General features: G+C 50.5%; 1 protein-coding gene across 3 annotated transcripts in view; it reads left to right on the top strand.

Moving 5' to 3' along the window:
- The window catches only part of LOC137310879 (plectin-like), a 29318-nt gene extending 8088 nt beyond the window's left edge, over positions 1-21230 (top strand). The window contains exons 2-4 of one of the 3 annotated variants that reach the window (XM_067978428.1): positions 839-12936; positions 19708-19855; positions 20664-21230. In XM_067978428.1, the coding sequence (XP_067834529.1) occupies positions 839-12061 (11223 nt within the window). In that variant the 3' untranslated portion in view covers positions 12062-12936; positions 19708-19855; positions 20664-21230. The remainder of the gene's footprint in view (positions 1-838; positions 12937-19707; positions 19856-20663) is intronic. The other 2 variants (XM_067978427.1, XM_067978429.1) reach the window with 2 other exon arrangements.
- The last annotated feature ends 4856 nt before the right edge of the window (positions 21231-26086 follow it).

Here is a 26086-nt window from a genome sequence, read left to right on the forward strand (position 1 = left end):
GTGGGTTATTACCGGGTGTGGTATCGGTGGGTTATTACCGGGTGTGGTATCGGGGGTTATTGCCGGGTGTGGTATCGGTGGGTTATTGCCAGGTGTGGTATCGGTGGGTTATTGCCGGGTGTGGTATCGGTGGGTTATTGCCGGGTGTGGTATCGGTGGGTTATTGCCGGGTGTGGTATCGGTGGGTTATTGCCGGGTGTGGTATCGGTGGGTTATTACCGGGTGTGGTATCGGGGGTTATTACCGGGTGTGGTATCGGGGGTTATTACCGGGTGTGGTATCGGTGGGTTATTACTGGGTGTGGTATCGGTGGGTTATTACTGGGTGTGGTATCGGTGGGTTATTACTGGGTGTGGTATCGGTGGGTTATTACTGGGTGTGGTATCGGTGGGTTATTACTGGGTGTGGTATCGGTGGGTTATTACTGGGTGTGGTATCGGTGGGTTATTGCCGGGTGTGGTATCGGGGGTTATTACCGGGTGTGGTATCGGTGGGTTATTGCCGGGTGTGGTATCGGTGGGTTATTACTGGGTGTGGTATCGGTGGGTTATTGCCGGGTGTGGTATCGGGGGTTATTACCGGGTGTGGTATCGGTGGGTTATTGCCGGGTGTGGTATCGGTGGGTTATTACTGGGTGTGGTATCGGTGGGTTATTACCGGGTGTGGTATCGGGGGTTATTACCGGGTGTGGTATCGGTGGGTTATTACCGGGTGTGGTATCGGTGGGTTATTACTGGGTGTGGTATCGGTGGGTTATTACTGGGTGTGGTATCGGTGGGTTATTACTGGGTGTGGTATCGGTGGGTTATTGAGAAATTCTTTGTACTTGGTTCTTCAGATGGAAGCAGGACAGAAAGAGGAAATTGTCCAAACGACTCAAATCCTTCAGCAAACCTTCATCAGTGAGAAAGAGCTGCTGTTAAAGAAGGAAAAGATGGTTGAAGAGGAGAAGGAGAAGCTGGAACGCCTGTATGAAAATGAGCTGGTCAGATCCAAGTCTCTGAAGGATGAACAAGGGAAGCAAATGAAGAAACTGGAGGATGAGAAACACAGACTTCAAGCCAGCATGGACGAGGCACTGAGAAAGCAGAGAGAGGCTGAGGAGCACGTCCGTAACAAACAGAGAGAGCTTCAGGAAATGGAGGAGAAGAGAGAGGAGAAAGAGAAGCAGCTGGCCGATGAAAATAAAGCTCTGAGAGGGATGTTAGAGCAACTGAAAGCCCAGAAGATCGAAGCAATGGCCAAAGAGAAGTCTCAGACGGTCGTTAAATCAATGGCAGTAGCTCCTCTCGGAACAGTTTCAAACGGCAGAGACATGGTCGATTCCGTCCCAGAAAGTGAAGAGGCTAAGTTCAGCTTCGATGGCCTCCGTCAACCAGTCACAGCTGCTCGGCTACAGCAAGCCGGCATCCTGAGCAAGAAGCTTGTAGAGAAGCTGAAGAAAGGTTCGGTCACAGTGAAGGAGCTCTCCCAGAAAGAGCACCTCAAGAATTACCTGCAGGGCACGAGCTGCATTGCTGGTCTAATCATTGAACCCATAATGGAGAAAATGAGCATCTACCAGGCCATGAGACGCAGTCTGCTGAAACCCACTACAGCCACCGTCCTGCTGGAAGCTCAGGCAGCTTCTGGGTTCATCATTGACCCCATTCAGAACAAGAAGCTGTCAGTGAACGAGGCCATCAAGGAAGGGCTGGTAGGACCTGAACTCCATGACAAACTGCTTTCTGCCGAGAGAGCGGTGACAGGCTACAGGGATCCTTACACAGGCAATAAGATCTCCCTCTTCCAAGCTATGAAGAAGGATCTGATCGTTCCAAGCCATGCTATTCGCTTGCTGGAGGCACAGATCGCGACGGGTGGCATCATCGACCCTGTGAACAGCCACCGGCTCCCATTGGACCAGGCCTGCAAGCAGGGCATGTTTGATGAGGAGATGAACAAGACACTTGCAGGTGAGAGTGACGATACCAAAGGATTCTATGACCCCAACACTCAGGAGAACCTTACATACTCGCAGCTGATGGAGAGATGTCAGAAGGATCCAGAAAACGGCCTGTGTCTCCTGCCATTAACCGATGAAGCTGTGACACGGAAGGGAGGCTACACCACGGAGCAGACACAAGATATCTTCAGCACAGCCACAGTGTCCGTCCCATCCGGAAAATTCTCTGGTAAGACAGTCACCATCTGGGAACTGATCAACTCGGAGTATTTCACTGACGACCAGCGTCGGGACCTGATTCGTCAATACAGGTCAGGAAAGGTCACCATCGAAAATATTATTAAATTCATCATCACAATCATCGATGAAACTGAGACCAAAAAACAGCTTCTCTTCGATGGTCTGAGGGACAAGGTTCCTGCCAGCGAGTTGTTGGAATCTAAGATCATCGACAAAAAGACGTTTGATGGTCTGCAGAAGGGTAACGCAACACCAGAAGATGTTGGTAAGTTGGAGTCGGTGAAGAAGTTCCTGCAGGGATCAGACAGCATCGCTGGTGTGTTTCTTGAACCTACAAAGGAGAAGATGAGCTTTTATGAAGCGATGAAGAAGAATTTGGTCAGTGCAACCACTGCAGAGGCCTTACTGGAAGCCCAGGCTGCCTCAGGATTTATCGTTGACCCTGTGAGGAATCGGACTCTCACTGTTGATGAAGCTGTTAAGGAAGGTCTCATCGGGCCAGAGCTCCACGAGAAACTTCTGTCTGCAGAAAGAGCAGTAACTGGTTACACGGATCCCTACACTGGCCGTAAGATCTCCTTATTTGAGGCAATCAACAAGAATCTTCTTCATAAAGACCATGGAGTCCGTCTCCTAGAGGCACAGTTGGCATCTGGAGGCATTATTGACCCTGTGACCAGCCATCGCCTGCCCGTGGACGTGGCCTACAAGCGAGGCATGTTTGATGGGGAGATGAGCAATACATTGTCCACTCCCAGCGAGGACACTAAAGGATTCTATGATCCAAACACTGAGGAGAACCTCACCTACCAACAGCTGAAGGAGAGATGTAGAAAGGATGACAAGTCGGGTCTTTTCCTGCTTCCACTGAGCGAGAAAGCAGTAATGTCGAAACCGGCTTATGATGAAGAGCAGACAAAAGATACTTTTAGGAAGACCACAGTCTCTGTTCCTGCCGGCTCGTTCACTGGTAAGACAGTCACCATCTGGGAGCTGATTAATTCGGAGTATTTCACTGAAGAACAAAGGAGGGAGCTGATCCGTCAGTATAGATCAGGGAAGGTCACAGTGGAGAAGATCATTAAAATTGTCATCACAGTGATCGAAGAAACAGAAGAAAAGAAGAAACCACAGCTCACATTCGATGGTCTGAGAGACAAGGTTCCCGCCAGCGAGTTGTTGGAATCTAAGATCATCGACAAGAAGACTTTTGATGGTCTGCGGAAGGGTAAGGCAACACCAGAAGATGTTGGTAAGTTGGAGTCGGTGAAGAAGTTCCTGCAGGGATCAGACAGCATCGCTGGTGTGTTTCTTGAACATACAAAGGAGAAGATGAGCTTTTATGAAGCGATGAAGAAGAATTTGTTGAGACCGAGAACAGCAGAGGCCTTACTGGAAGCTCAGGCTGCCTCGGGATTTATCGTTGACCCTGTGAGGAATCGGACTCTCACTGTCGATGAAGCAGTTAAGGAAGGTCTCATCGGGCCAGAGCTCCACGAGAAACTTCTTGCTGCTGAGAAAGCGGTAACGGGTTACACGGACCCCTACACTGGCCGTAAGATCTCCTTATTTGAAGCAATGAGAAAGGACCTTATACCCAAAGACCATGGTGTCCATCTCCTAGAGGCACAGTTGGCATGTGGTGGCATTATTGACCCTGTGACCAGCCATCGCCTGCCCGTGGACGTGGCCTACAAGCGAGGCATGTTTGATGAGGAGATGAGCAATACATTGTCCACTCCCAGCGAGGACATTAAAGGTTTCACTGAGCCAAACACGGACGAGAGTGTCACATACCAACAGCTGAAGGAGAGATGCAGAACTGACCCTGAGACATCCCTCTGCCTTTTACCATTGACAGAAGAGGCAACAAAACGTGTGGGCTTCCACACTGAGGAGGTGACCAAAGAGATTTTCCAAAAGGCCTCAGTGTCCGTCCCATCCGGAAAATTCTCTGGGAAGACAGTCACCATCTGGGAACTGATCAACTCGGAGTATTTCACTGACGACCAGCGTCGGGACCTGATCTGGCAACACAGGTCAGGAAAGGTCACCATCGAAAATATTATTAAATTCATCATCACAATCGTCGATGAAACTGAGACCAAAAAACAGCTTCTCTTCGATGGTCTGAGGGACAAGGTTCCTGCCAGCGAGTTGTTGGAATCTAAGATCATCGACAAGAAGACTTTTGATGGTCTGCGGAAGGGTAAGGCAACACCAGAAGATGTTGGTAAGTTGGAGTCGGTGAAGAAGTTCCTGCAGGGATCAGACAGCATCGCTGGTGTGTTTCTTGAACATACAAAGGAGAAGTTGAGCTTTTATGAAGCGATGAAGAAGAATTTGGTCAGTGCAACCACTGCAGAGGCCTTACTGGAAGCTCAGGCTGCCTCGGGATTTATCGTTGACCCTGTGAGGAATCGGACTTTCACTGTCGATGAAGCAGTTAAGGAAGGTCTCATCGGGCCAGAGCTCCACGAGAAACTTCTGTCTGCAGAAAGAGCAGTAACTGGATACACAGATCCCTACACTGGCCGTAAGATCTCCTTATTTGAGGCAATCAACAAGAATCTTCTTCATAAAGACCATGGAGTCCGTCTCCTAGAGGCACAGTTGGCATCAGGAGGCATTATTGACCCTGTGACCAGCCATCGCCTGCCCGTGGACGTGGCCTACAAGCGAGGCATGTTTGATGGGGAGATGAGCAATACATTGTCCACTCCCAGTGAGGACACTAAAGGATTCTATGATCCAAACACTGAGGAGAACCTCACCTACCAACAGCTGAAGGAGAGATGTAGAAAGGATGACAAGTCGGGTCTTTTCCTGCTTCCACTGAGCGAGAAAGCAGTAATGTCGAAACCGGCTTATGATGAAGAGCAGACAAAAGATACTTTTAGGAAGACCACAGTCTCTGTTCCTGCCGGCTCGTTCACTGGTAAGACAGTCACCATCTGGGAGCTGATTAATTCGGAGTATTTCACTGAAGAACAAAGGAGGGAGCTGATCCGTCAGTATAGATCAGGGAAGGTCACAGTGGAGAAGATCATTAAAATTGTCATCACAGTGATTGAGGAAACAGAAGAAAAGAAGAAACCACAGCTCACATTCGATGGTCTGAGGGACAAGGTTCCTGCCAGCGAGTTGTTGGAATCTAAGATCATCGACAAGAAGACTTTTGATGGTCTGCGGAAGGGTAAGGCAACACCAGAAGATGTTGGTAAGTTGGAGTCGGTGAAGAAGTTCCTGCAGGGATCAGACAGCATCGCTGGTGTGTTTCTTGAACATACAAAGGAGAAGATGAGCTTTTATGAAGCGATGAAGAAGAATTTGTTGAGACCGAGAACAGCAGAGGCCTTACTGGAAGCTCAGGCTGCCTCGGGATTTATCGTTGACCCTGTGAGGAATCGGACTCTCACTGTCGATGAAGCAGTTAAGGAAGGTCTCATCGGGCCAGAGCTCCACGAGAAACTTCTTGCTGCTGAGAAAGCAGTAACGGGTTACACGGACCCCTACACTGGCCGTAAGATCTCCTTATTTGAAGCAATGAGAAAGGACCTTATACCCAAAGACCATGGTGTCCATCTCCTAGAGGCACAGTTGGCATGTGGTGGCATTATTGACCCTGTGACCAGCCATCGCCTGCCCGTGGACGTGGCCTACAAGCGAGGCATGTTTGATGAGGAGATGAGCAATACATTGTCCACTCCCAGCGAGGACATTAAAGGTTTCACTGAGCCAAACACGGACGAGAGTGTCACATACCAACAGCTGAAGGAGAGATGCAGAACTGACCCTGAGACATCCCTCTGCCTTTTACCATTGACAGAAGAGGCAACAAAACGTGTGGGCTTCCACACTGAGGAGGTGACCAAAGAGATTTTCCAAAAGGCCTCAGTGTCCGTCCCATCCGGAAAATTCTCTGGGAAGACAGTCACCATCTGGGAACTGATCAACTCGGAGTATTTCACTGACGACCAGCGTCGGGACCTGATCTGGCAACACAGGTCAGGAAAGGTCACCATCGAAAATATTATTAAATTCATCATCACAATCGTCGATGAAACTGAGACCAAAAAACAGCTTCTCTTCGATGGTCTGAGGGACAAGGTTCCTGCCAGCGAGTTGTTGGAATCTAAGATCATCGACAAGAAGACTTTTGATGGTCTGCGGAAGGGTAAGGCAACACCAGAAGATGTTGGTAAGTTGGAGTCGGTGAAGAAGTTCCTGCAGGGATCAGACAGCATCGCTGGTGTGTTTCTTGAACATACAAAGGAGAAGATGAGCTTTTATGAAGCGATGAAGAGGAATTTGGTCAGTGCAACCACTGCAGAGGCGTTACTGGAAGCCCAGGCTGCCTCGGGATTTATCGTTGACCCTGTGAGGAATTGGACTCTCACTGTTGATGAAGCAGTTAAGGAAGGTCTCATCGGGCCAGAGCTCCACGAGAAACTTCTGTCTGCAGAAAGAGCAGTAACTGGATACACAGATCCCTACACTGGCCGTAAGATCTCCTTATTTGAGGCAATCAACAAGAATCTTCTTCATAAAGACCATGGAGTCCGTCTCCTAGAGGCACAGTTGGCATCTGGAGGCATTATTGACCCTGTGACCAGCCATCGCCTGCCCGTGGACGTGGCCTACAAGCGAGGCATGTTTGATGGGGAGATGAGCAATACATTGTCCACTCCCAGTGAGGACACTAAAGGATTCTATGATCCAAACACTGAGGAGAACCTCACCTACCAACAGCTGAAGGAGAGATGTAGAAAGGATGACAAGTCGGGTCTTTTCCTGCTTCCACTGAGCGAGAAAGCAGTAATGTCGAAACCGGCTTATGATGAAGAGCAGACAAAAGATACTTTTAGGAAGACCACAGTCTCTGTTCCTGCCGGCTCGTTCACTGGTAAGACAGTCACCATCTGGGAGCTGATTAATTCGGAGTATTTCACTGAAGAACAAAGGAGGGAGCTGATCCGTCAGTATAGATCAGGGAAGGTCACAGTGGAGAAGATCATTAAAATTGTCATCACAGTGATCGAAGAAACGGAAGAAAAGAAGAAACCACAGCTCACATTCGATGGTCTGAGAGACAAGGTTCCCGCCAGCGAGTTGTTGGAATCTAAGATCATCGACAAGAAGACTTTTGATGGTCTGCGGAAGGGTAAGGCAACACCAGAAGATGTTGGTAAGTTGGAGTCGGTGAAGAAGTTCCTGCAGGGATCAGACAGCATCGCTGGTGTGTTTCTTGAACATACAAAGGAGAAGATGAGCTTTTATGAAGCGATGAAGAAGAATTTGTTGAGACCGAGAACAGCAGAGGCCTTACTGGAAGCTCAGGCTGCCTCGGGATTTATCGTTGACCCTGTGAGGAATCGGACTCTCACTGTCGATGAAGCAGTTAAGGAAGGTCTCATCGGGCCAGAGCTCCACGAGAAACTTCTTGCTGCTGAGAAAGCAGTAACGGGTTACACGGACCCCTACACTGGCCGTAAAATCTCCTTATTTGAAGCAATGAGAAAGGACCTTATACCCAAAGACCATGGTGTCCATCTCCTAGAGGCACAGTTGGCATGTGGTGGCATTATTGACCCTGTGACCAGCCATCGCCTGCCCGTGGACGTGGCCTACAAGCGAGGCATGTTTGATGAGGAGATGAGCAATACATTGTCCACTCCCAGCGAGGACATTAAAGGTTTCACTGAGCCAAACACGGACGAGAGTGTCACATACCAACAGCTGAAGGAGAGATGCAGAACTGACCCTGAGACATCCCTCTGCCTTTTACCATTGACAGAAGAGGCAACAAAACGTGTGGGCTTCCACACTGAGGAGGTGACCAAAGAGATTTTCCAAAAGGCCTCAGTGTCCGTCCCATCCGGAAAATTCTCTGGGAAGACAGTCACCATCTGGGAACTGATCAACTCGGAGTATTTCACTGACGACCAGCGTCGGGACCTGATTCGTCAATACAGGTCAGGAAAGGTCACTGTGGAGAAGCTGATTACCATTGTTGTTACAATCATCGAGGCAAGTGAGGAAAAGAAGAAACCACAGCTCACATTCGATGGTCTGAGAGACAAGGTTCCTGCCAGCGAGTTGTTGGAATCTAAGATCATCGACAAGAAGACTTTTGATGGTCTGCAGAAGGGTAAGGCAACACCAGAAGATGTTGGTAAGTTGGAGTCGGTGAAGAAGTTCCTGCAGGGATCAGACAGCATCGCTGGTGTGTTTCTTGAACATACAAAGGAGAAGTTGAGCTTTTATGAAGCGATGAAGAAGAATTTGGTCAGTGCAACCACTGCAGAGGCCTTACTGGAAGCTCAGGCTGCCTCGGGATTTATCGTTGACCCTGTGAGGAATCGGACTCTCACTGTTGATGAAGCTGTTAAGGAAGGTCTCATCGGGCCAGAGCTCCACGAGAAACTTCTGTCTGCAGAAAGAGCAGTAACTGGATACACGGATCCCTACACTGGCCATAAGATCTCCTTATACCAAGCAATGGGAAAGGATCTTATCTCTAAAGATCATGGTGTCCGCCTGTTGGAGACACAGATTGCCACTGGTGGCATCATCGACCCAGTGACCAGCCATCGCCTGCCCGTGGACGTGGCCTGCAAGCGAGGCATGTTTGATGAGGAGATGAGCAAGACTCTCTCAGATGCTGATGATGACACTAAAGGGTTCGTTGATCCCAACACACATGAGGAGCTGACCTACCAACAGCTGAAGGAGAGATGTATGACTGATCCTGAAACAGGCCTGTGTCTCCTGCCCATGAACGAGAGAGAGAAACCAAGAGTGATTGAAAATATCATCCACAGTGAGACAGAAACGAGGGAGGTCTTTGAGAACACGAGGGTGGACGTTCCATCTGGTGCTTTGGGTGGAAAGTCCATGTCCATTTGGGAGATCATGAATTCCGAGTTCATTTCAGAGAAAGAAAGACTGAAACTGACAAAGGAATATCGGACAGGGAAAATCACTCGGGAGCGTTTGGTCATCATAATCATTGAGATTATTGAGCAGGTGGAGATACGCAGGGGCTATGAGAGCATCACATTCCACAGCTTCCGTGGAAAGATCACTGCAGATCAGCTTTATGCCTCAAAGATTATTGACCTGGAGATCCTCAAGATGCTGAAGGAGAGGACGATGACGGTGAGGGAAGTCTGTGAGATGGAGTCGGTGAAGAAGTACATGTTTGGGACAGGAGCCATCAGTGGTATTTATAAATGTGTTGTGAAGGAGGTGTCTAATCTGTATCAAGCATTGAAGAAAGGGTGGATAAAGGCTGAAATAGCCCAAGCTCTGTTAGAGGCCCAGGCAGCCACAGGCTTTATCCTGGATCCAGTGAAGAATGAGCGTCTGACAGTGGACGAGGCTGTGAGGAGAGGTGTGGTGGGACCCGAGCTCCATGACAAGCTCCTATCGGCAGAACGAGCGGTCACTGGCTACCGAGACCCTTACACCGGGAAAGTCATCTCGCTTTTCCAGGCCATGAAGAAAGGCCTTATTGTGCGGGATTACGCCCTGCGTCTGCTCGATGCCCAGCTGGCCACAGGTGGCATCATTGATCCAGAGTATAACCATCACCTACCCTTGGAAATCACCTACCAACGCGGCTACCTCGATCGCGAGACCTACAGTCTCCTTACTGATCCCAGTGAGGAGAGTCAAGGATTCCGTGATCCCAACACTGAGGAGACACTGAGCTACGGTCAGCTGATCGGCAGGTGCAACGCTGATGAAAATACAGGCCATCTCCTCCTACCTCTGACAGACAGAAAGAGGATAATATTCAAGGGTCTGCGCAAGCAGGTCTCAATTGAACAACTTGTACGGTCAAATATCATCGAAAGCTCCTTAGCTGAAAAGCTGCAGGAAGGCCGGACCTCAGTTGAAGAAGTTAGCGACAGTATCAAGAAATACTTAGAAGGGACAAGTTGCATTTCGGGCGTCTTTGTTGAGGCCACCAAAGAGAGATTGTCCATTTACCAAGCTATGAAGAAGGCAATGATTAGACCTGGGACAGCTTTCGAGCTGTTGGAGGCACAAGCAGCAACTGGTTATGTGATTGACCCCATCAAAAACATGAAGTTAACTGTGACTGAAGCGGTCCAGGTAGGAGTGGTGGGCCCAGAGTTTAAAGACAAGCTTCTGTCAGCTGAGAGAGCTGTCACTGGTTACAGGGATCCTTACTCAGGGACCCTCATGTCCCTGTTTCAAGCTATGCAGAAAGGCCTGATTCTCAAAGACCATGGTATCCGTTTACTGGAGTCACAGATTGCTACGGGAGGTATCATTGATCCTGAGCACAGTCACCGCCTGCCTGTGGAGGTAGCCTACAAACGTGGTCTGTTTGACGAGGAGATGAACAAGATACTGTCAGATCCAGGTGATGACACCAAAGGGTTCTTTGACCCCAATACTGAGGAGAACCTGACCTACCTACAGCTGAAGGAGAGATGTGTTGTGGACTCAGACACAGGACTCTGCTTACTGCCACTGAAAGAGAAGAAGCGAGAGAGAAAGACATCCTCCAAATCATCTGTCCGGAAACGGAGAGTGGTCATTGTTGATCCTGAAACCGGCAAAGAAATGTCTGTCTACGAGGCCTACCGTAAAGGACTCATTGATCAGCAGACTTACACCGAGCTATCAGAACAAGAGTGCGAATGGGAGGAGGTGACCATCTCCTCGTCAGATGGTGTGGTAAAGTCAATAATCACTGACAGAAGGTCTGGCAGACAGTATGATATTGATGATGCTCTGTTGAGAGGTTTGATTGACCAAGGTTCTTTGGACCTGTATCGCTCGGGAGCTTTGTCCATAACTGAATTTGCAGATATGTTATCAGGAAACGTGAGTGGATTCCGCTCGAGATCGTCCTCCGTAGGATCTTCATCTTCTTACACAAGCCAACAGGCAAGTCCCATGAGAAGCCACCTCATTACCTGGAGTGATCCGACGGAGGAGACAGGTCCAGTTGCTGGCATCTTGGACACTGATACCCTTGAGAAAGTTTCCATCACAGAGGCAATGCACCGAAATCTAGTGGACAACATCAGTGGGCAGCGGTTACTGGAGGCGCAGGCCTGCACTGGCGGAATCATTGATCCCAACACAGGAGACAAGTATTCCGTGACTGATTCTGCTGGTAAAGGATTGGTGGACAAGATCATGGTGGACAGGATTAATCTCGCTCAGAAGGCTTTCAACGGATTTGAAGATCCAAGAACCAAGTCTAAAATGTCCGCTGCTCAGGCCTTGAAGAAGGGTTGGTTGTATTATGAAGCTGGCCAGCGTTTCCTGGAGGTTCAGTACCTGACTGGTGGATTGATTGAGCCTGACGTTTCTGGACGGGTAGCCCTGGATGAAGCTTTACAAAAGGGCACCATTGATGCGCGCACTGCACAGAAGCTGAGGGATGTTGGGGCCTATGCAAAGTATATAACCTGCCCCAAAACCAAACTCAAGATCTCCTACAAGGACGCGATGGACCGATCGATGATTGAGGAAGGGACAGGCCTTCGTTTGCTGGAAGCTTCATCCCAGTCTACCAAAGGGTTCTACAGTCCGTACAATGTCAGTGGAGCTGGTTCATCCGCAGGTTCCCGATCAGGTTCAAAAGCAGGATCCAGAACAGGGTCCAGACGGGGAAGCTTTGACGCCACAGGATCTGGTTACTCCATGTCCTTCTCCTCCTCCTCATATACCTCATCGAGTTACGGCCGCAGATTGGCTGCTGGTGTGGGTGGAGCGAGCGAGGTGGTACCAGTGTGTCAGGATTTCTCCACTCCACATGGCCTCCGTAAACCAGAAGCCAGCTCTCCCTTCACCCACTCCCAGCTGCTGCACTTGGCAATGGCATAACAGCACACCCCCTGCCTTCCCCACCCCCGAATATAAACTGCATCCTGCTCTGCAACTAGCAACGGCCAAGAAACAGCCCCTGATAAACAGCAAGGGAACACTGATGGATTGCAAAATCTTTACAGAGAAACTTACTTTAATTTCCCATCATCTCAATTCCTCTGAGTTTTAAATAATCATTGATCAGAGGGAACGTGTATATGTTTGGAATCAGAACGAGCTATTCCTGGTGATTTGATTTGCCTGCTGTGGTGCTGGATTTCCTCTGATGAAGATTCTGTTGCTATTTGTCGAGCAGGTGGACTAACCCCCAATCACTGCTGCCTGACACGGCCCGATCTCTCTGCTCAGGCAGTGAGGATCTGTAATGTCTGATGATTAAATGCACTGACTGACAACCTGCCCAGATATCTCCGCTTTCTATTTTTAAACAAAGTGCTGCAAAGTATTAAGAGCTTTTTTTTTCCCATTGAACTATATCAGAAAGACTTGATGCTGTTAAAATACCAAATATTAACAAGGTGCCGTCAAAATATATCAAACCCTCCACTTAGACAAAGAGTTCCAGCCTGCCTTGAGTTCCCTCAATCACCTGCCTCTGAATCCTATCCCTCATCACGTCTCTCTCCACTGCATTGACTCAGCTTGAGGGATGATCTGTATCTGAGTGAATACTGACTCTCTGTGTGAACCAGGACTGCTCCAGAACCCATCGAGAGATCAACCAGCCTGCAACTCACAGGGTCTGCCCTCTCCGTCACCCTCTCCGTCACCCTCTCCGTCACCGCTCTGTGCTCACAGGGGCCGGGAAACGCTCCAGACTGACATTTACTGGCTGCTCAGCCGTTCCTCACAACACAGTCAGTGCTCAGAGGGTGAGTGGGACATTCCCTGTAATCCATCAGTGTCATCGTTAAACTCCTGTACCGGGAGCACCAACAATACCCCCTCGCTCCCTCACCCCTCTCTCTCTCCCTCCCTCACCCCTCTCTCCCTCCATCATCCCCTCTCTCTCTCCCTCACCCCTCTCTCTCTCCCTCCCTCACCCCTCTCTCTCTCCCTCCATCATCCCCTCTCTCTCTCCCTCACCCCTCTCTCCCTCACCCCTCCCTCCCTCACCCCTCTCTCTCTCCCTCCATCATCCCCTCTCTCTGTCCCTCACCCCTCTCTCTCTCCCTCCCTCACCCCTCTCTCTCTCCCTCCATCATCCCCTCTCTCTCTCTCTCCCTCACCCCTCTCTCTCTCCCTCACCCCTCTCTCTCTCCCTCACCCCTCTCTCTCTCCCTCACCCCTCTCTCTCTCCCTCACCCCTCTCTCTCTCCCTCACCCCTCTCTCTCTCCCTCACCCCTCTCTCTCTCCCTCCCTCACCCCTCTCTCTCTCTCCCTCACCCCTCTCTCTCTCCCTCACCCCTCTCTCTCTCCCTCACCCCTCTCTCTCTCCCTCACCCCTCTCTCTCTCTCCATCATCCCCCTCTCTCTCTCTCCCTCACCCCTCTCTCTCCATCATCCCCCCTCTCTCTCCATCACCCCTCTCTTTCTCTCCAACCCCCTCTCTCTCTCTCTCCATCATCCCCCCCTCTCTCTCTCCCTCAACCCTCTCTCTCTCTCCATCATCCCCTCTCTCTCTCTCCCTCGCCCTCTCTCTCCATCATCCCCCTCTCTCTCCATCATTCCCCTCACTCTCCCTCACCCCTCTCTCTCTCCATCATCCCCCCCTCTCTCTATCATCCCCCTCTTTCTCTCTCCCTCACCCCCCTCGCCATCATCCCCCTCTCTCTCTCCCTCACCCGCCTCTCTCTCCATCATCCCCCTCTCTCTCTCTCCATCATCCCCCTCTTTCTCCCTCATCCCCCTCTCCATCACCCGACTCTCTCTCTCCCTCACCCCCTCTCTCTCCATCATCCCCCCCTCACTCCATCATTCCCCCCCATCATCCCCTCCTCTCCATCATCCCTCCCTCTCTCCAGCACTTCCCTCTCTCTCTCCATCATCCCCCTCTTTCTCTCTCCCACACCCCTCTCTCTCTCCATCATCCCCTCTCTCTCTCTCCATCATCCCCCTCTCTCTCCATCATCCCCTCTCTCTCTCTCCATCATTCCCCGCTCTCTCTCTCTCCATCATCCCCCCCTCTCTCTCTCTCTCTCTCTCCATCATCCCCTCTCTCTCTGTCCCTCACCCCCTCTCTCTCTCCATCATCCCCCCTCTCTCTCTCTCCATCATCCCCCCCTCTCTCTCTCCATCATCCCCTCTCTCTCTCTGTCCCTCACCCCCTCTCTCTCTCTCCATCATCCCCCCTCTCTCTCTCTCCATCATCCCCCCTCTCTCTCTCTCCATCATCCCCCCTCTCTCTCTCTCCATCATCCCCCCTCTCTCTCTCTCCATCATCCCCCCCTCTCTTTCTCTATCATCCCCCCCTCTCTTTCTCTATCATCCCCTCCTCTCTCTCTCCCTCAACCCCTCTCTCTCTCTCTCTCTCCCTCACCCCTCCCGCTCTCTATCATCCCCCCTCTCTCTCTCTCCCTCACCCCTCCCTCTCTCTATCATCCCCCTCTCTCTCTCTCCCCCTCATCCCCCCTCTCTCTCTCCCTCACCCCTCCCGCTCTCTTATCATCCCCATCGCTTTGCCTCTCTGTCTCTCTTTCTCGCTGACTCTCTGTCACTCTCTCTTTCTTACTCTCTCTCTCAGTCTCTCTCTCTCCCTCTGTCTCTCTCTCTGCCCCTCTCTCTCTCTCATTCTCTCAGTCCCCATCTCTCTTATTCTCTCTGTCTCTCCCCTCTCCCTCTCTCCTTCTCCATCTCTCGTTCTCCCCCTCTCATCCTCTCTCTCTCTGTGCTGTTGGATGTGACTAAGATTATTATTTATTGATGATTGGAAGATTATTATTTATTGATGATTGGAAGATTGTTATTTATTGATGATTTGGGAAGTGTATTTTGTGAAGGGAGGTTCAGTCCTCGAGATCCAGATCCGTCCATCTGACCTCTTCGAACCCTTCGAACCAACTCCAGGTGTGTGGGGAGTGACTGATCCTTGCTCGGATTGTCCAAATCATAGAATCACAGAAAGGTTACAGCATGGAAGGAGGCCATTTGGCCCATCGAGCCTGTGCTGGCTCTTTATAAGAGCAACCCAGCTAGTCCCACTCCCCCGCCCTATCCCTGTAGCTCTGCAAATTTTTTCCTTTCAAGTACTTATCCAGTTCCCTTTTGAAGGCCATGATTGAATCTGCCTCCACCACCCCCTCGGGCAGTGCATCCAGATCCTAACCACTCGCTGTGTAAAAAAGTTTTTCCTCATGTCACCTTTGGTTCTTTTGCCAATCACCTTAAATCTGTGTCCTCTGGTCCTTGACCCTTCCACCAATGGGAACAGTTTCTCTCTATCTACTCTGTCTAGACCCTTCATGATTTTGAATACCTCGATCAAATCTCCTCGCAACCGTCTCTGTTCCAAGGAGAACAACCCCAGCTTCTCCAGTCTATCCACGGAACTGAAGTCCCTCATCTCTGGAACCATTCCAGTAAATCTCTTCTGCACCCTCTCTAAGTCCTTCACATCTTTCCTAAAGTGCGGTGCCCAGAACTGGACACAATACTCCAGTTGTGGTCGAACCAGTGTTTTATAAAGGTTCATCATGACTTCCATACTTTTGTACTCTACGCCTCTATTTATAAAGCCCAGGATCCCGAATGCTTTTTTAACCACTTTCTCAACCTGCCCTGCCACCTTCAATGATTTGTGTACATATACCCCCAGATCTCTCTGTTCCTGTACCCCTTTTAGAGTTGTGCCCTCTAGTTTATATTGCCTCTCCTCGTTCTTCCTACGAAATGTATCACTTCACATTTTTCTGCGTTAAATTTCATCTGCCACGTGTCCGCCCATTCCACCAGCCTGTCTATATCCTCTTGAAGTCTATCACTATCCTCCTCACTGTTCACTACACTTCCAAGTTTTGTGTCATCTGCAAATTTTGAAATTGTGCCCTGTACACCCAAGTCCAAGTCATTAATATATATCAAGAAAAGCAGTGGTCCCAGCACTGACCCCTGGGGAACACCACTGTACACCTCCCTCCAGTCCGAAAAACAACCGTTCACCACTACTCTCTGTTTCCTGTCCCTCAGTCAATTCTGTATCCATGTTGCTACTGCCCCCTTTATTCCATGGGCTTCAATCTTGATGATAAGCCTACCGTGCGGCACTTTATCAAACACATTTTGAAAGTCCATATACCCCACATCCACCGCATTGCTCTCATCGACCCTCTCTGTTACCTCATCAAAAAACTCTATCAGGTTAGTTAAACACGATTTGCCTTTAACAAATCCGTGCTGGCTTTCCCTAATCAATCCACACTCGGCCAAGTGATTGTTAATTCTGTCCCGGATTATCGTTTCCAAAAGTTTCCCCACCACTGAGGTTAAACTGACCGGCCTGTAGTTGCTGGGTTTATCCTTACACCCTTTTTTTGAACAAGGGTGTAACATTTGCAATTCTCCAGTCCTCTGGCACCACCCCCGTATCTACGGATGTTTGGAAGATTATGGCCAGTACCTCCGCAATTTCCATCCATGATAGTTGAAGTCCCCCATTATCATTACTCTATGGCTTTTGCACCTCTCTGTAATTTCCCTGCAAATTTGCTCCTCTATCTCCTTCCCACTATTGGTGGCCCATAGAATACACTCAGTAGTGTAATGGCACCTCTATTGTTCCTTAACTCCAACCAAATAGATTCTGTCTTTGACCCCTCCAGGGCATCCTCTCTCCTCAATCAATACTGCCACCCCCTCCCTCCTTTCTTTCCTTTCTTATCTTTCCTGAACACCTTGTATCCAGGAATATTTAGTACCCAATCCTGCCCTATCTTGAGCGAGGTCTCTGTTATCGCCACAACATCATACTCCCATGAACATAAGAACACAAGAAATAAGAGCAGGAGTAGGCCATTCGGCCCCTCGAGCCTGCTCCGCCATTCAATCAGATCATGGCTGATCTTCGACCTCAACTCCACTTTCCCGCCCGATCCCCATATCCCTTGGTTCCCCGAGAGTCCAAAAATCTATCGATCTCAGTCTTGAATATATTCAATGACTCAGCATCCACAGCCCTCTGGGGGTAGAGAATTCCAAAGATCCCACCATCACCGAATCCTGGGGGTCACCATTGACCAGAAACTTAACTGGACCAGCCATATAAATACTGTGGCCACAAGAGCAGGTCAGAGGCTGGGTATTCTGCAGCGAGTGACTCACCTCCTGACTCCCCAAAGCCTTTCCACCATCTACAAGGCACAAGTCAGGAGTGTGATGGAATACTCTCCACTTGCCTGGATGAGTGCAGCTCCAACAACACTCAAGAAGCTCAACACCATCCAGGATAAAGCAGCCCGCTTGATTGGCACCCCATCCACCACCCTAAACATTCACTCCCTTCACCACCGGCGCACTGTGGCTGCAGTGTGTACCATCCACAGGATGCACTGCAGCAACTCGCCAAGGCTTCTTTGACAGCACCTCCCAAACCCACGACCTCTACCACCTAAAAGGACAAGAGCAGCAGGCACATGGGAACAACACCACCTGCACGTTCCCCTCCAAGTCACACACCATCCCGACTTGGAAATATATTGCCGTTCCTTCATCGTCGCTGGGTCAAAATCCTGGGACTCCCTTCCTAACAGCACTGTGGGAGAACCGTCACCACACGGACTGCAGCGGTTCAAGAAGGCGGCTCACCACCACCTTCTCAAGGGCAATTAGGGATGGGCAATAAATGCCGGCCTCGCCAGCGACGCCCACATCTCATGAACAAATTTAAAAAAACAACCCTCTGAGTGAAGAAATTCCTCCTCATCTCAGTCCTAAATGGCCGACCCCTTATCCTGAGACTATGACCCCTAGTTCTAGACTCTCCAGCCAGGGGAAACAGCCTCTCAGCATCTACCCTGTCAAACCCCCTCAGAATCTTATATGTTTCAATGAGATCACCTCTCATTCTTCTAAACTCCAGAGAGTATTGGCTGATTGCACCTGCAGCTCACCAACCTTGTTTACCACACTTCATGTGTTTACACACATGCACTGTGAACCAGTCTTAGACTTTCTTGTACTCTCTCTTGGTCTGATCGCACCTAATACTGTACTATTACTTGCTCTAGTGCTATCCTTCTCTCCTGATCCTTTGTGCCCCATGTTTCTCCTTTCCATTGCTACATCCTGGTGCCCATCCCCCTGATAAATTAGTTTAACCCCCCTCACAGCACTAGTGAACCTCCCCGCAAGGATATTGGTCCCGGCCCTGTTGAGGTGCAACCTGTCCAGCCTGTACAGGTCCCACCTCCCCCAGAACTGGTCCCAATGCCCCAGGGATCTAAAGCCCTCCCTCCTGCACCATCTCTCCAGCCACGCATTCATCTGCTCTGTCCTCCTATTTCTATACTCATTAGCGCGTGGCACCGGGAGTTATCCGGAGATTACTACCCTTGAGGTCCTGCTTGTTAATCTCTTTCCTAACTCCTTAAACTCTGCCTGCAGGACCTCATCCCTCTTTCTATCTATGTCGTTGGTATCCCACTGACCCACCTTCTCCCCGTATACCCTCAATCCCACCTACCCACCGTCTCCCCGTATCCCTCAATCCCACCTACCCACCGTCTCCCCGTATCCCTCAATCCCACCCACCCACAGCTCATCACCTATGAAATTGATGCCTTGAAAACCTAAATTGAAGATATTTTTTCCAGTGACCCCACCCTTCCTTTGCCCCCTCCCCCACCCTTTCCCTCTATCCTGCCCCATCCCTCACACTAACCCACCCTTCCTTTGCCCCCTCCCCCACCCTTTCCCTCTATCCTGCCCCATCCCTCACACTAACCCACCCTTCCTTTGCCCCCTCCCCCACCCCTTTCCCTCTATCCTGCCCCATCCCTCACACTAACCCACCCTTCCTTTGCCCCCTCCCCCACCCTTTCCCTCTATCCTGCCCCATCCCTCACACTAACCCACCCTTCCTTTGCCCCCTCCCCCACCCCTTTCCCTCTATCCTGCCCCATCCCTCACACTAACCCACCCTTCCTTTGCCCCCTTCCCCACCCCTTTCCCTCTATCCTGCCCCATCCCTCACACTAACCCACCCTTCCTTTGCCCCCTTCCCCACCCCTTTCCCTCTATCCTGCCCCATCCCTCACACTAACCCACCCTTCCTTTGCCCCCTCCTGAGGATTGAAATCTGGGCCCAGACATGGTGTCAAAGCCTCTCATCAGCCAATCAGCAGGAACGTTTCTTTTTGATAACAATGAACAGAGCTGCATTAAATGGCATGTTTGATATTAGCCAATGGCCTTTGCTGTACTGAATGAATTGGTTGACATCAGCCAATGGATGGAGTGATCTGACAGGCCCACCATTCATGAGTTGGGTTCAGTCTCGGGGCGGAGGGCGTGGCCCCTGAAATCCGGGTGGAATAACAATCACATTGAGCGTTTCCACATCTGCACCAACCCAACCAATACTCGCAAAGAGGGGGAGGAGGTCAGCCGGGGTCAGAGACGGGGCTCGATTGCGAGGTGAATGGGATTGTCAAATTGCACTATTTCAAAGTATAAAATCAGCCACTGGGTCTCGAATTGTTCCACACAGAGCCTGACTTCACACAGCAAATCAGGGCAGAGCAGAGGGATGAGAATTCTCGGAGAATCAAGGACCAAAATATCGTCCAAAAAACAGAAAGTTCATCGGCCGCCCTCCTCGTCCCTGCGGTTTCTCAGGCGATGGGCTCCAGGTTTCTGTGAGGACGGTTCCTCTCGGGATATCCACACACCTTCCCAAATTATTAACAAGATGGCAACATGCAGACAGCTGTGCAGCACACAGGGCGGGGTCAGGGTCAGAGCGAGAGGTCAGGGTCCAGGCCAGGGGTCAGGGTCATGGCCAGGGGTCAGGGTCAGAGCAAGGGGTCAGGGTCAGAGCGAGAGGTCAGGGTCCAGGCCAGGGGTCAGGGTCAGAGCAAGGGGTCAGGGTCAGAGCGAGAGGTCAGGGTCCAGGCCAGGGATCAGGGTCAGAGTGAGGGGTCAGGGTCCAGGCCAGGGGTCAGGGTCACGGCCTGGGGTCAGGGTCAGAGCAAGGGGTCAGGGTCAGAGCGAGAGGTCAGGGTCCAGGCCAGGGGTCAGGGTCAGAGCAAGGGGTCAGGGTCAGAGCGAGAGGTCAGGGTCCAGGCCAGGGGTCAGGGTCAGAGTGAGGGGTCAGGGTCACGGCCAGGGGTCAGGGTCAGAGCGAGGGGTCAGGGTCCAGGCCAGGGGTCAGTGTCACGGCCTGGGGTCAGGGTCACGGCCAGGGGTCAGGGTGAGAGCGAGGGGTCAGGGTCCAGGCCAGGGGTCAGGGTCACGGCCTGGGGTCAGGGTGAGAGCGAGGGGTCAGTGTCACGGCCTGGGGTCGGGGTCACGGCCAGGGGTTCACATGGTGCTGGTCTCAGGATGTTATGTAGGTTGAGTGACTTTCTACGACCATTGATTGACTCCCTCATTCTGTGTTTGCTCCTTTGTCGATGTTTCTGAAGTCAACCACTGTCCTGAAGTTTGGTTCCCTTTTGATTTCAGTTCCAGTCGGACTCCTTGTTCGAGACGGTGATGTGCCCGGGGGAATGGCAGTGATCAATATGGGGGGCAGTCCCACACCTCACTCAGATTGAGCCTCGACATTCGGAATGTCTGCGGGACAAGTAAAGAATTTCAGGAAACATCATTGACCCTGAACATGACCTCCGACCTCTGAGGGTTCAGTGCCCAGTTACAGAACAATAATGGAGATGAAGCTGCTCAGAGGCAGCTCGATTCTTGGAGCTCAGAATAAGATGGACCCCTGTCCCTGCTCCACACCCCTCACCTTCATCGAACTGTTTGTAATGTCTTTAAATTCAGTGTATCTCTCACTCACCTTCTCATTGAAGATGTATTTTTTTGCTATGCATGCCTTACTAACTGATTGAGGAGATCCCTGAGCGTCGCAGACAGCTAGTTTATATTAAAACTGAGAGTTTAGCGCACCGACTGATTGTAACCCAGATAACACCAACATCAGCTGTACATAGGATGTGTTTTAAACGCTGAGTTCTTCAAATATGCCGAGATGCAAAGGGACAATTAAAGAGACATTAATATATAAAATCCAGGAGTGGTTTGTGCATCAGACGGGGTCCACGTCATCCCCACCTCCCAACAGAGAGAGAGAGGGATCACAGTGTCCAGGGGGAAGAGGGGGAGAGTCCACATCAACTTACCAAGTCTTATATATACTGGGGTACAGTACTGGTGGGTACAGGTCTGTCACTGTATAACACTGGGGTACAGTACTGGTGGGTACAGGTCAGTCACTGTATAACACTGGGGTACAGTACTGGTGGGTACAGGTCTGTCACTGTATAACACTGGGGTACAGTACTGGTGGGTACAGGTCTGTCCCTGTATAACACTGGGGTACAGTACTGGTGGGGACAGGTCTGTCACTGTATAACACTGGGGCACAGTACTGGTGGGTACAGGTCTGTCACTGTATAACACTGGGGCACAGTACTGGTGGGTACAGGTCTGTCACTGTATAACACTGGGGTACAGTACTGGTGGGTACAGGTCTGTCCCTGTATAACACTGGGGTACAGTACTGGTGGGTACAGGTCTGTCCCTGTATAACACTGGGGTACAGTACTGGTGGGTACAGGTCTGTCACTGTATAACACTGGGGTACAGTACTGGTGGGTACAGGTCTGTCACTGTATAACACTGGGGTACAGTACTGAGGGGTACAGGTCTGTCACTGTATAACACTGGGGTACAGTACTGGTGGGTACAGGTCTGTCACTGTATAACACTGGGGTACAGTACTGAGGGGTACAGGTCTGTCACTGTATAACACTGGGGTACAGTACTGGTGGGGACAGGTCTGTCACTGTATAACACTGGGGTACAGTACTGGTGGGGACAGGTCTGTCACTGTATAACACTGGGGTACAGTACTGGTGGGGACAGGTCTGTCACTGTATAACACTGGGGTACAGTACTGGTGGGTACAGGTCTGTCACTGTATAACACTGGGGTACAGTACTGGTGGGTGCAGGTCTGTCCCTGTATAACACTGGGGTACAGTACTGGTGGGTACAGGTCTGTCCCTGTATAACACTGGGGTACAGTACTGGTGAGGACAGGTCTGTCCCTGTATAACACTGGGGTACAGTACTGGTGGGGACAGGGTCTGTCACTGTATAACACTGGGGTACAGTACTGGTGGGTACAGGTCTGTCACTGTATAACACTGGGGTACAGTACTGGTGGGTACAGGTCTGTCACTGTATAACACTGGGGTACAGTACTGGTGGGTACAGGTCTGTCACTGTATAACACTGGGGTACAGTACTGGTGGGTACAGGTCTGTCCTTGTATAACACTGGGGTACAGTACTGGTGGGGACAGGGTCTGTCACTGTATAACACTGGGGTACAGTTCTGGTGGGTACAGGTCTGTCACTGTATAACACTGGGGTACAGTACTGGTGGGTACAGGTCTGTCACTGTATAACACTGGGGTACAGTACTGGTGGGTACAGGTCTGTCACTGTATAACACTGGGGTACAGTACTGGTGGGTACAGGTCTGTCACTGTATAACACTGGGGTACAGTACTGGTGGGTACAGGTCTGTCCCTGTATAACACTGGGGTACAGTACTGGTGGGTACAGGTCTGTCCCTGTATAACACTGGGGTACAGTACTAGTGGGCACCAGTCTGTCACTGTATAACACTGGGGTACAGTACTGGTGGGTACAGGTCTGTCCCTGTATAACACTGGGGTACAGTACTGGTGGGTACAGGTCTGTCACTGTATAACACTGGGGTACAGTACTGGTGGGTACAGGTCTGTCACTGTATAACACTGGGGTACAGTACTGGGGGGTACAGGTCTGTCACTGTATAACACTGGGGTACAGTACTGGTGGGGACAGGTCTGTCCCTGTATAACACTGGGGTACAGTACTGGTGGGTACAGGTCTGTCCCTGTATAACACTGGGGTACAGTACTGGGGGGTACAGGTCTGTCCCTGTATAACACTGGGGTACAGTACTGGTGGGTACAGGTCTGTCCCTGTATAACACTGGGGTACAGTACTGGTGGGTACAGGTCTGTCACTGTATAACACTGGGGTACAGTACAGGGGGTACAGGTCTGTCACTGTATAACACTGGGGGACAGTACAGGGGGTACAGGTCTGTCACTGTATAACACTGGGGTACAGTACAGGGGGTACAGGTCTGTCCCTGTATAACACTGGGGTACAGTACTGGTGGGTACACGTCTGTCATTGTATAAGATTGGGGTACAGTACTGGTGGGTACAGGTCTGTCACTGTATAACACTGGGGTACAGTACTGGTGGGTACAGGTCTGTCCCTGTATAACACTGGGGTACAGTACATGTGGGTACAGGTCTGTCACTGTATAACACTGGGGTACAGTACAGGGGGTACAGGTCTGTCACTGTATAACACTGGGGGACAGTACAGGGGGTACAGGTCTGTCACTGTATAACACTGGGGTACAGTACAGGGGGTACTGGTCTGTCCCTGTATAACACTGGGGTACAGTACTGGTGGGTACACGTCTGTCATTGTATAAGATTGGGGTACAGTACTGGTGGGTACAGGTCTGTCACTGTATAACACTGGGGTACAGTACTGGGGGGTACAGGTCTGTCACTGTAACACTGGGGTACAGTACTGGTGGGTACAGGTCTGTCACTGTAACACTGGGGTACAGTACTGGTGGGGACAGGTCTGTCACTGTATAACACTGGGATACAGTACTGGTGGGTACAGGTCTGTCCCTGTATAACACTGGGGTACAGTACACGTGTGTACAGGTCTGTCACTGTAACACTGGGGTACAGTACTGGTGGGTACAGGTCTGTCCCTGTATAACACTGGGGTACAGTACACATGGGTACAGGACTGTCACTGTAACACTGGGGTACAGTCCTGGTGGGTACAGGTCTGTCACTGTATAACACTGGGGTACAGTACTGGTGGGTACAGGTCTGTTCCGCATAACACTGGGGTACAGTACTGGTGGGTACAGGTCTGTCACTGTATAACACTGGGGTACAGTACTGGTGGGTACAGGTCTGTCCCTGTATAACACTGGGGTACAGTACTGGTGGGTACAGGTCTGTCACTGTATAACACTGGGGTACAGTACTGGTGGGTACAGGTCTGTCCCTGTATAACACTGGGGTACAGTACTGGTGGGTACAGGTCTGTCCCTGTATAACACTGGGGTACAGTACTGGTGGGGACAGGTCTGTCACTGTATAACACTGGGGTACAGTACTGGTGGGTACAGGTCTGTCACTGTATAACACTGGGGTACAGTACTGGTGGGTACAGGTCTGTCCCTGTATAACACTGGGGTACAGTACTGGTGGGTACAGGTCTGTCACTGTATAACACTGGGGTACAGTACTGGTGGGTACAGGTCTGTCACTGTATCACATTGGGGTACAGTACTGGTGGGTACAGGTCTGTCCCTGTATAACACTGGGGTACAGTACTGGTGGGTACAGGTCTGTCACTGTATCACACTGGGGTACAGTACTGGTGGGAACAGGTCTGTCCCTGTATAACACTGGGGTACAGTACTGGTGGGTACAGGTCTGTCACTGTATAACACTGGGGTACAGTACTGGTGGGTACAGGTCTGTCACTGTATCACACTGGGGTACAGTACTGGTGGGGACAGGTCTGTCTCTGTATAACACTGGGGTACAGTACTGGGGGGTACAGGTCTGTCACTGTATAACACTGGGGTACCGTTCTGGTGGGTACAGGTCTGTCACTGTATAACACTGGGGTACAGTAAGAACATAAGAACATAAGAAATTGGAGCAGGAGGAGGCCAATCGGCCCCTCGAGCCTGCTCCGCCATTCAATAAGATCATGGCTGATCTGATCCCAACCACAAATCTAAAGAACACAAGAAGTCGGAGCAGGACCTGGCCACATAGCCCCTGGGCCCTCTCCGCCACCCACAGGGCATTGACCGATCCGAACTCAGCTTCATGTCCAATTTCCTGCCCGCTCCCCATAACCCCTAATTCCCTTTACTTCTAGGAAACTGTCTATTTCTGTTTTAAATTTATCTAATGATGTAGCTTCCACAGCTTCCTGGGGCAGCAAATTCCACAGACCTACCACCCTCTGAGTGAAGAAGTTTCTCCTCATCTCAGTTTTGAAAGAGCAGCCCCTTATTCTAAGATTATGCCCCCTAGTTCTAGTTTCACCCATCTTTGGGAACATCCTTACTGCATCCACCCGATCAAGCCCCTTCACAATCTTATATGTTTCAATAAGATCGCCTCTCATTCTTCTGAACTCCAATGAGTAGAGTCCCAATCTACTCAACCTCTCCTCATATGTCCGCCCCCTCATCCCCGGGATTAACCGCGTGAACCTTCTTTGTACTGCCTCGAGAGCAAGTATGTCTTTTCTTAAGTATGGACACCAAAACTGTATGCAGTATTCCAGGTGCGGTCTCACCAATACCTTATATAACTGCAGCAATACCTCCTTGTTTTTATATTCTATCCCCCGAGCAATAAAAGCCAACATTCCGTTGGCTTTCTTGATCACCTGCTGCACCTGCATACCAACTTTTTGATTTTCTTGCACTAGGACCCCCAGATCCCTTTGTACTGCAGTACTTTCCAGTCTCTCGCCATTAAGAAAATAACTTGCTCTCTGATTTTTCCTGCCAAAGTGCATAACCTCACATTTTCCAATATTATATTGCATCTGCCAAATCTCCGCCCACTCACCCAGCCTGTCTATATCCCCTTGCAGGTTTTTTATGTCCTCCTCACTCTCTACTTTCCCTCCCATCTTTGTATCATCTGCAAATTTTGATATGTTGCACTCGGTCCCCTCCTCCAAATCGTTAATATAGATTGTAAAGAGTTGGGGACCCAGCACCGACCCCTGT

The sequence above is a fragment of the Heptranchias perlo genome, unplaced genomic scaffold (genome assembly GCF_035084215.1).
Source record: "Heptranchias perlo isolate sHepPer1 unplaced genomic scaffold, sHepPer1.hap1 HAP1_SCAFFOLD_285, whole genome shotgun sequence".
Classification (NCBI taxonomy): domain Eukaryota; kingdom Metazoa; phylum Chordata; class Chondrichthyes; order Hexanchiformes; family Hexanchidae; genus Heptranchias; species Heptranchias perlo.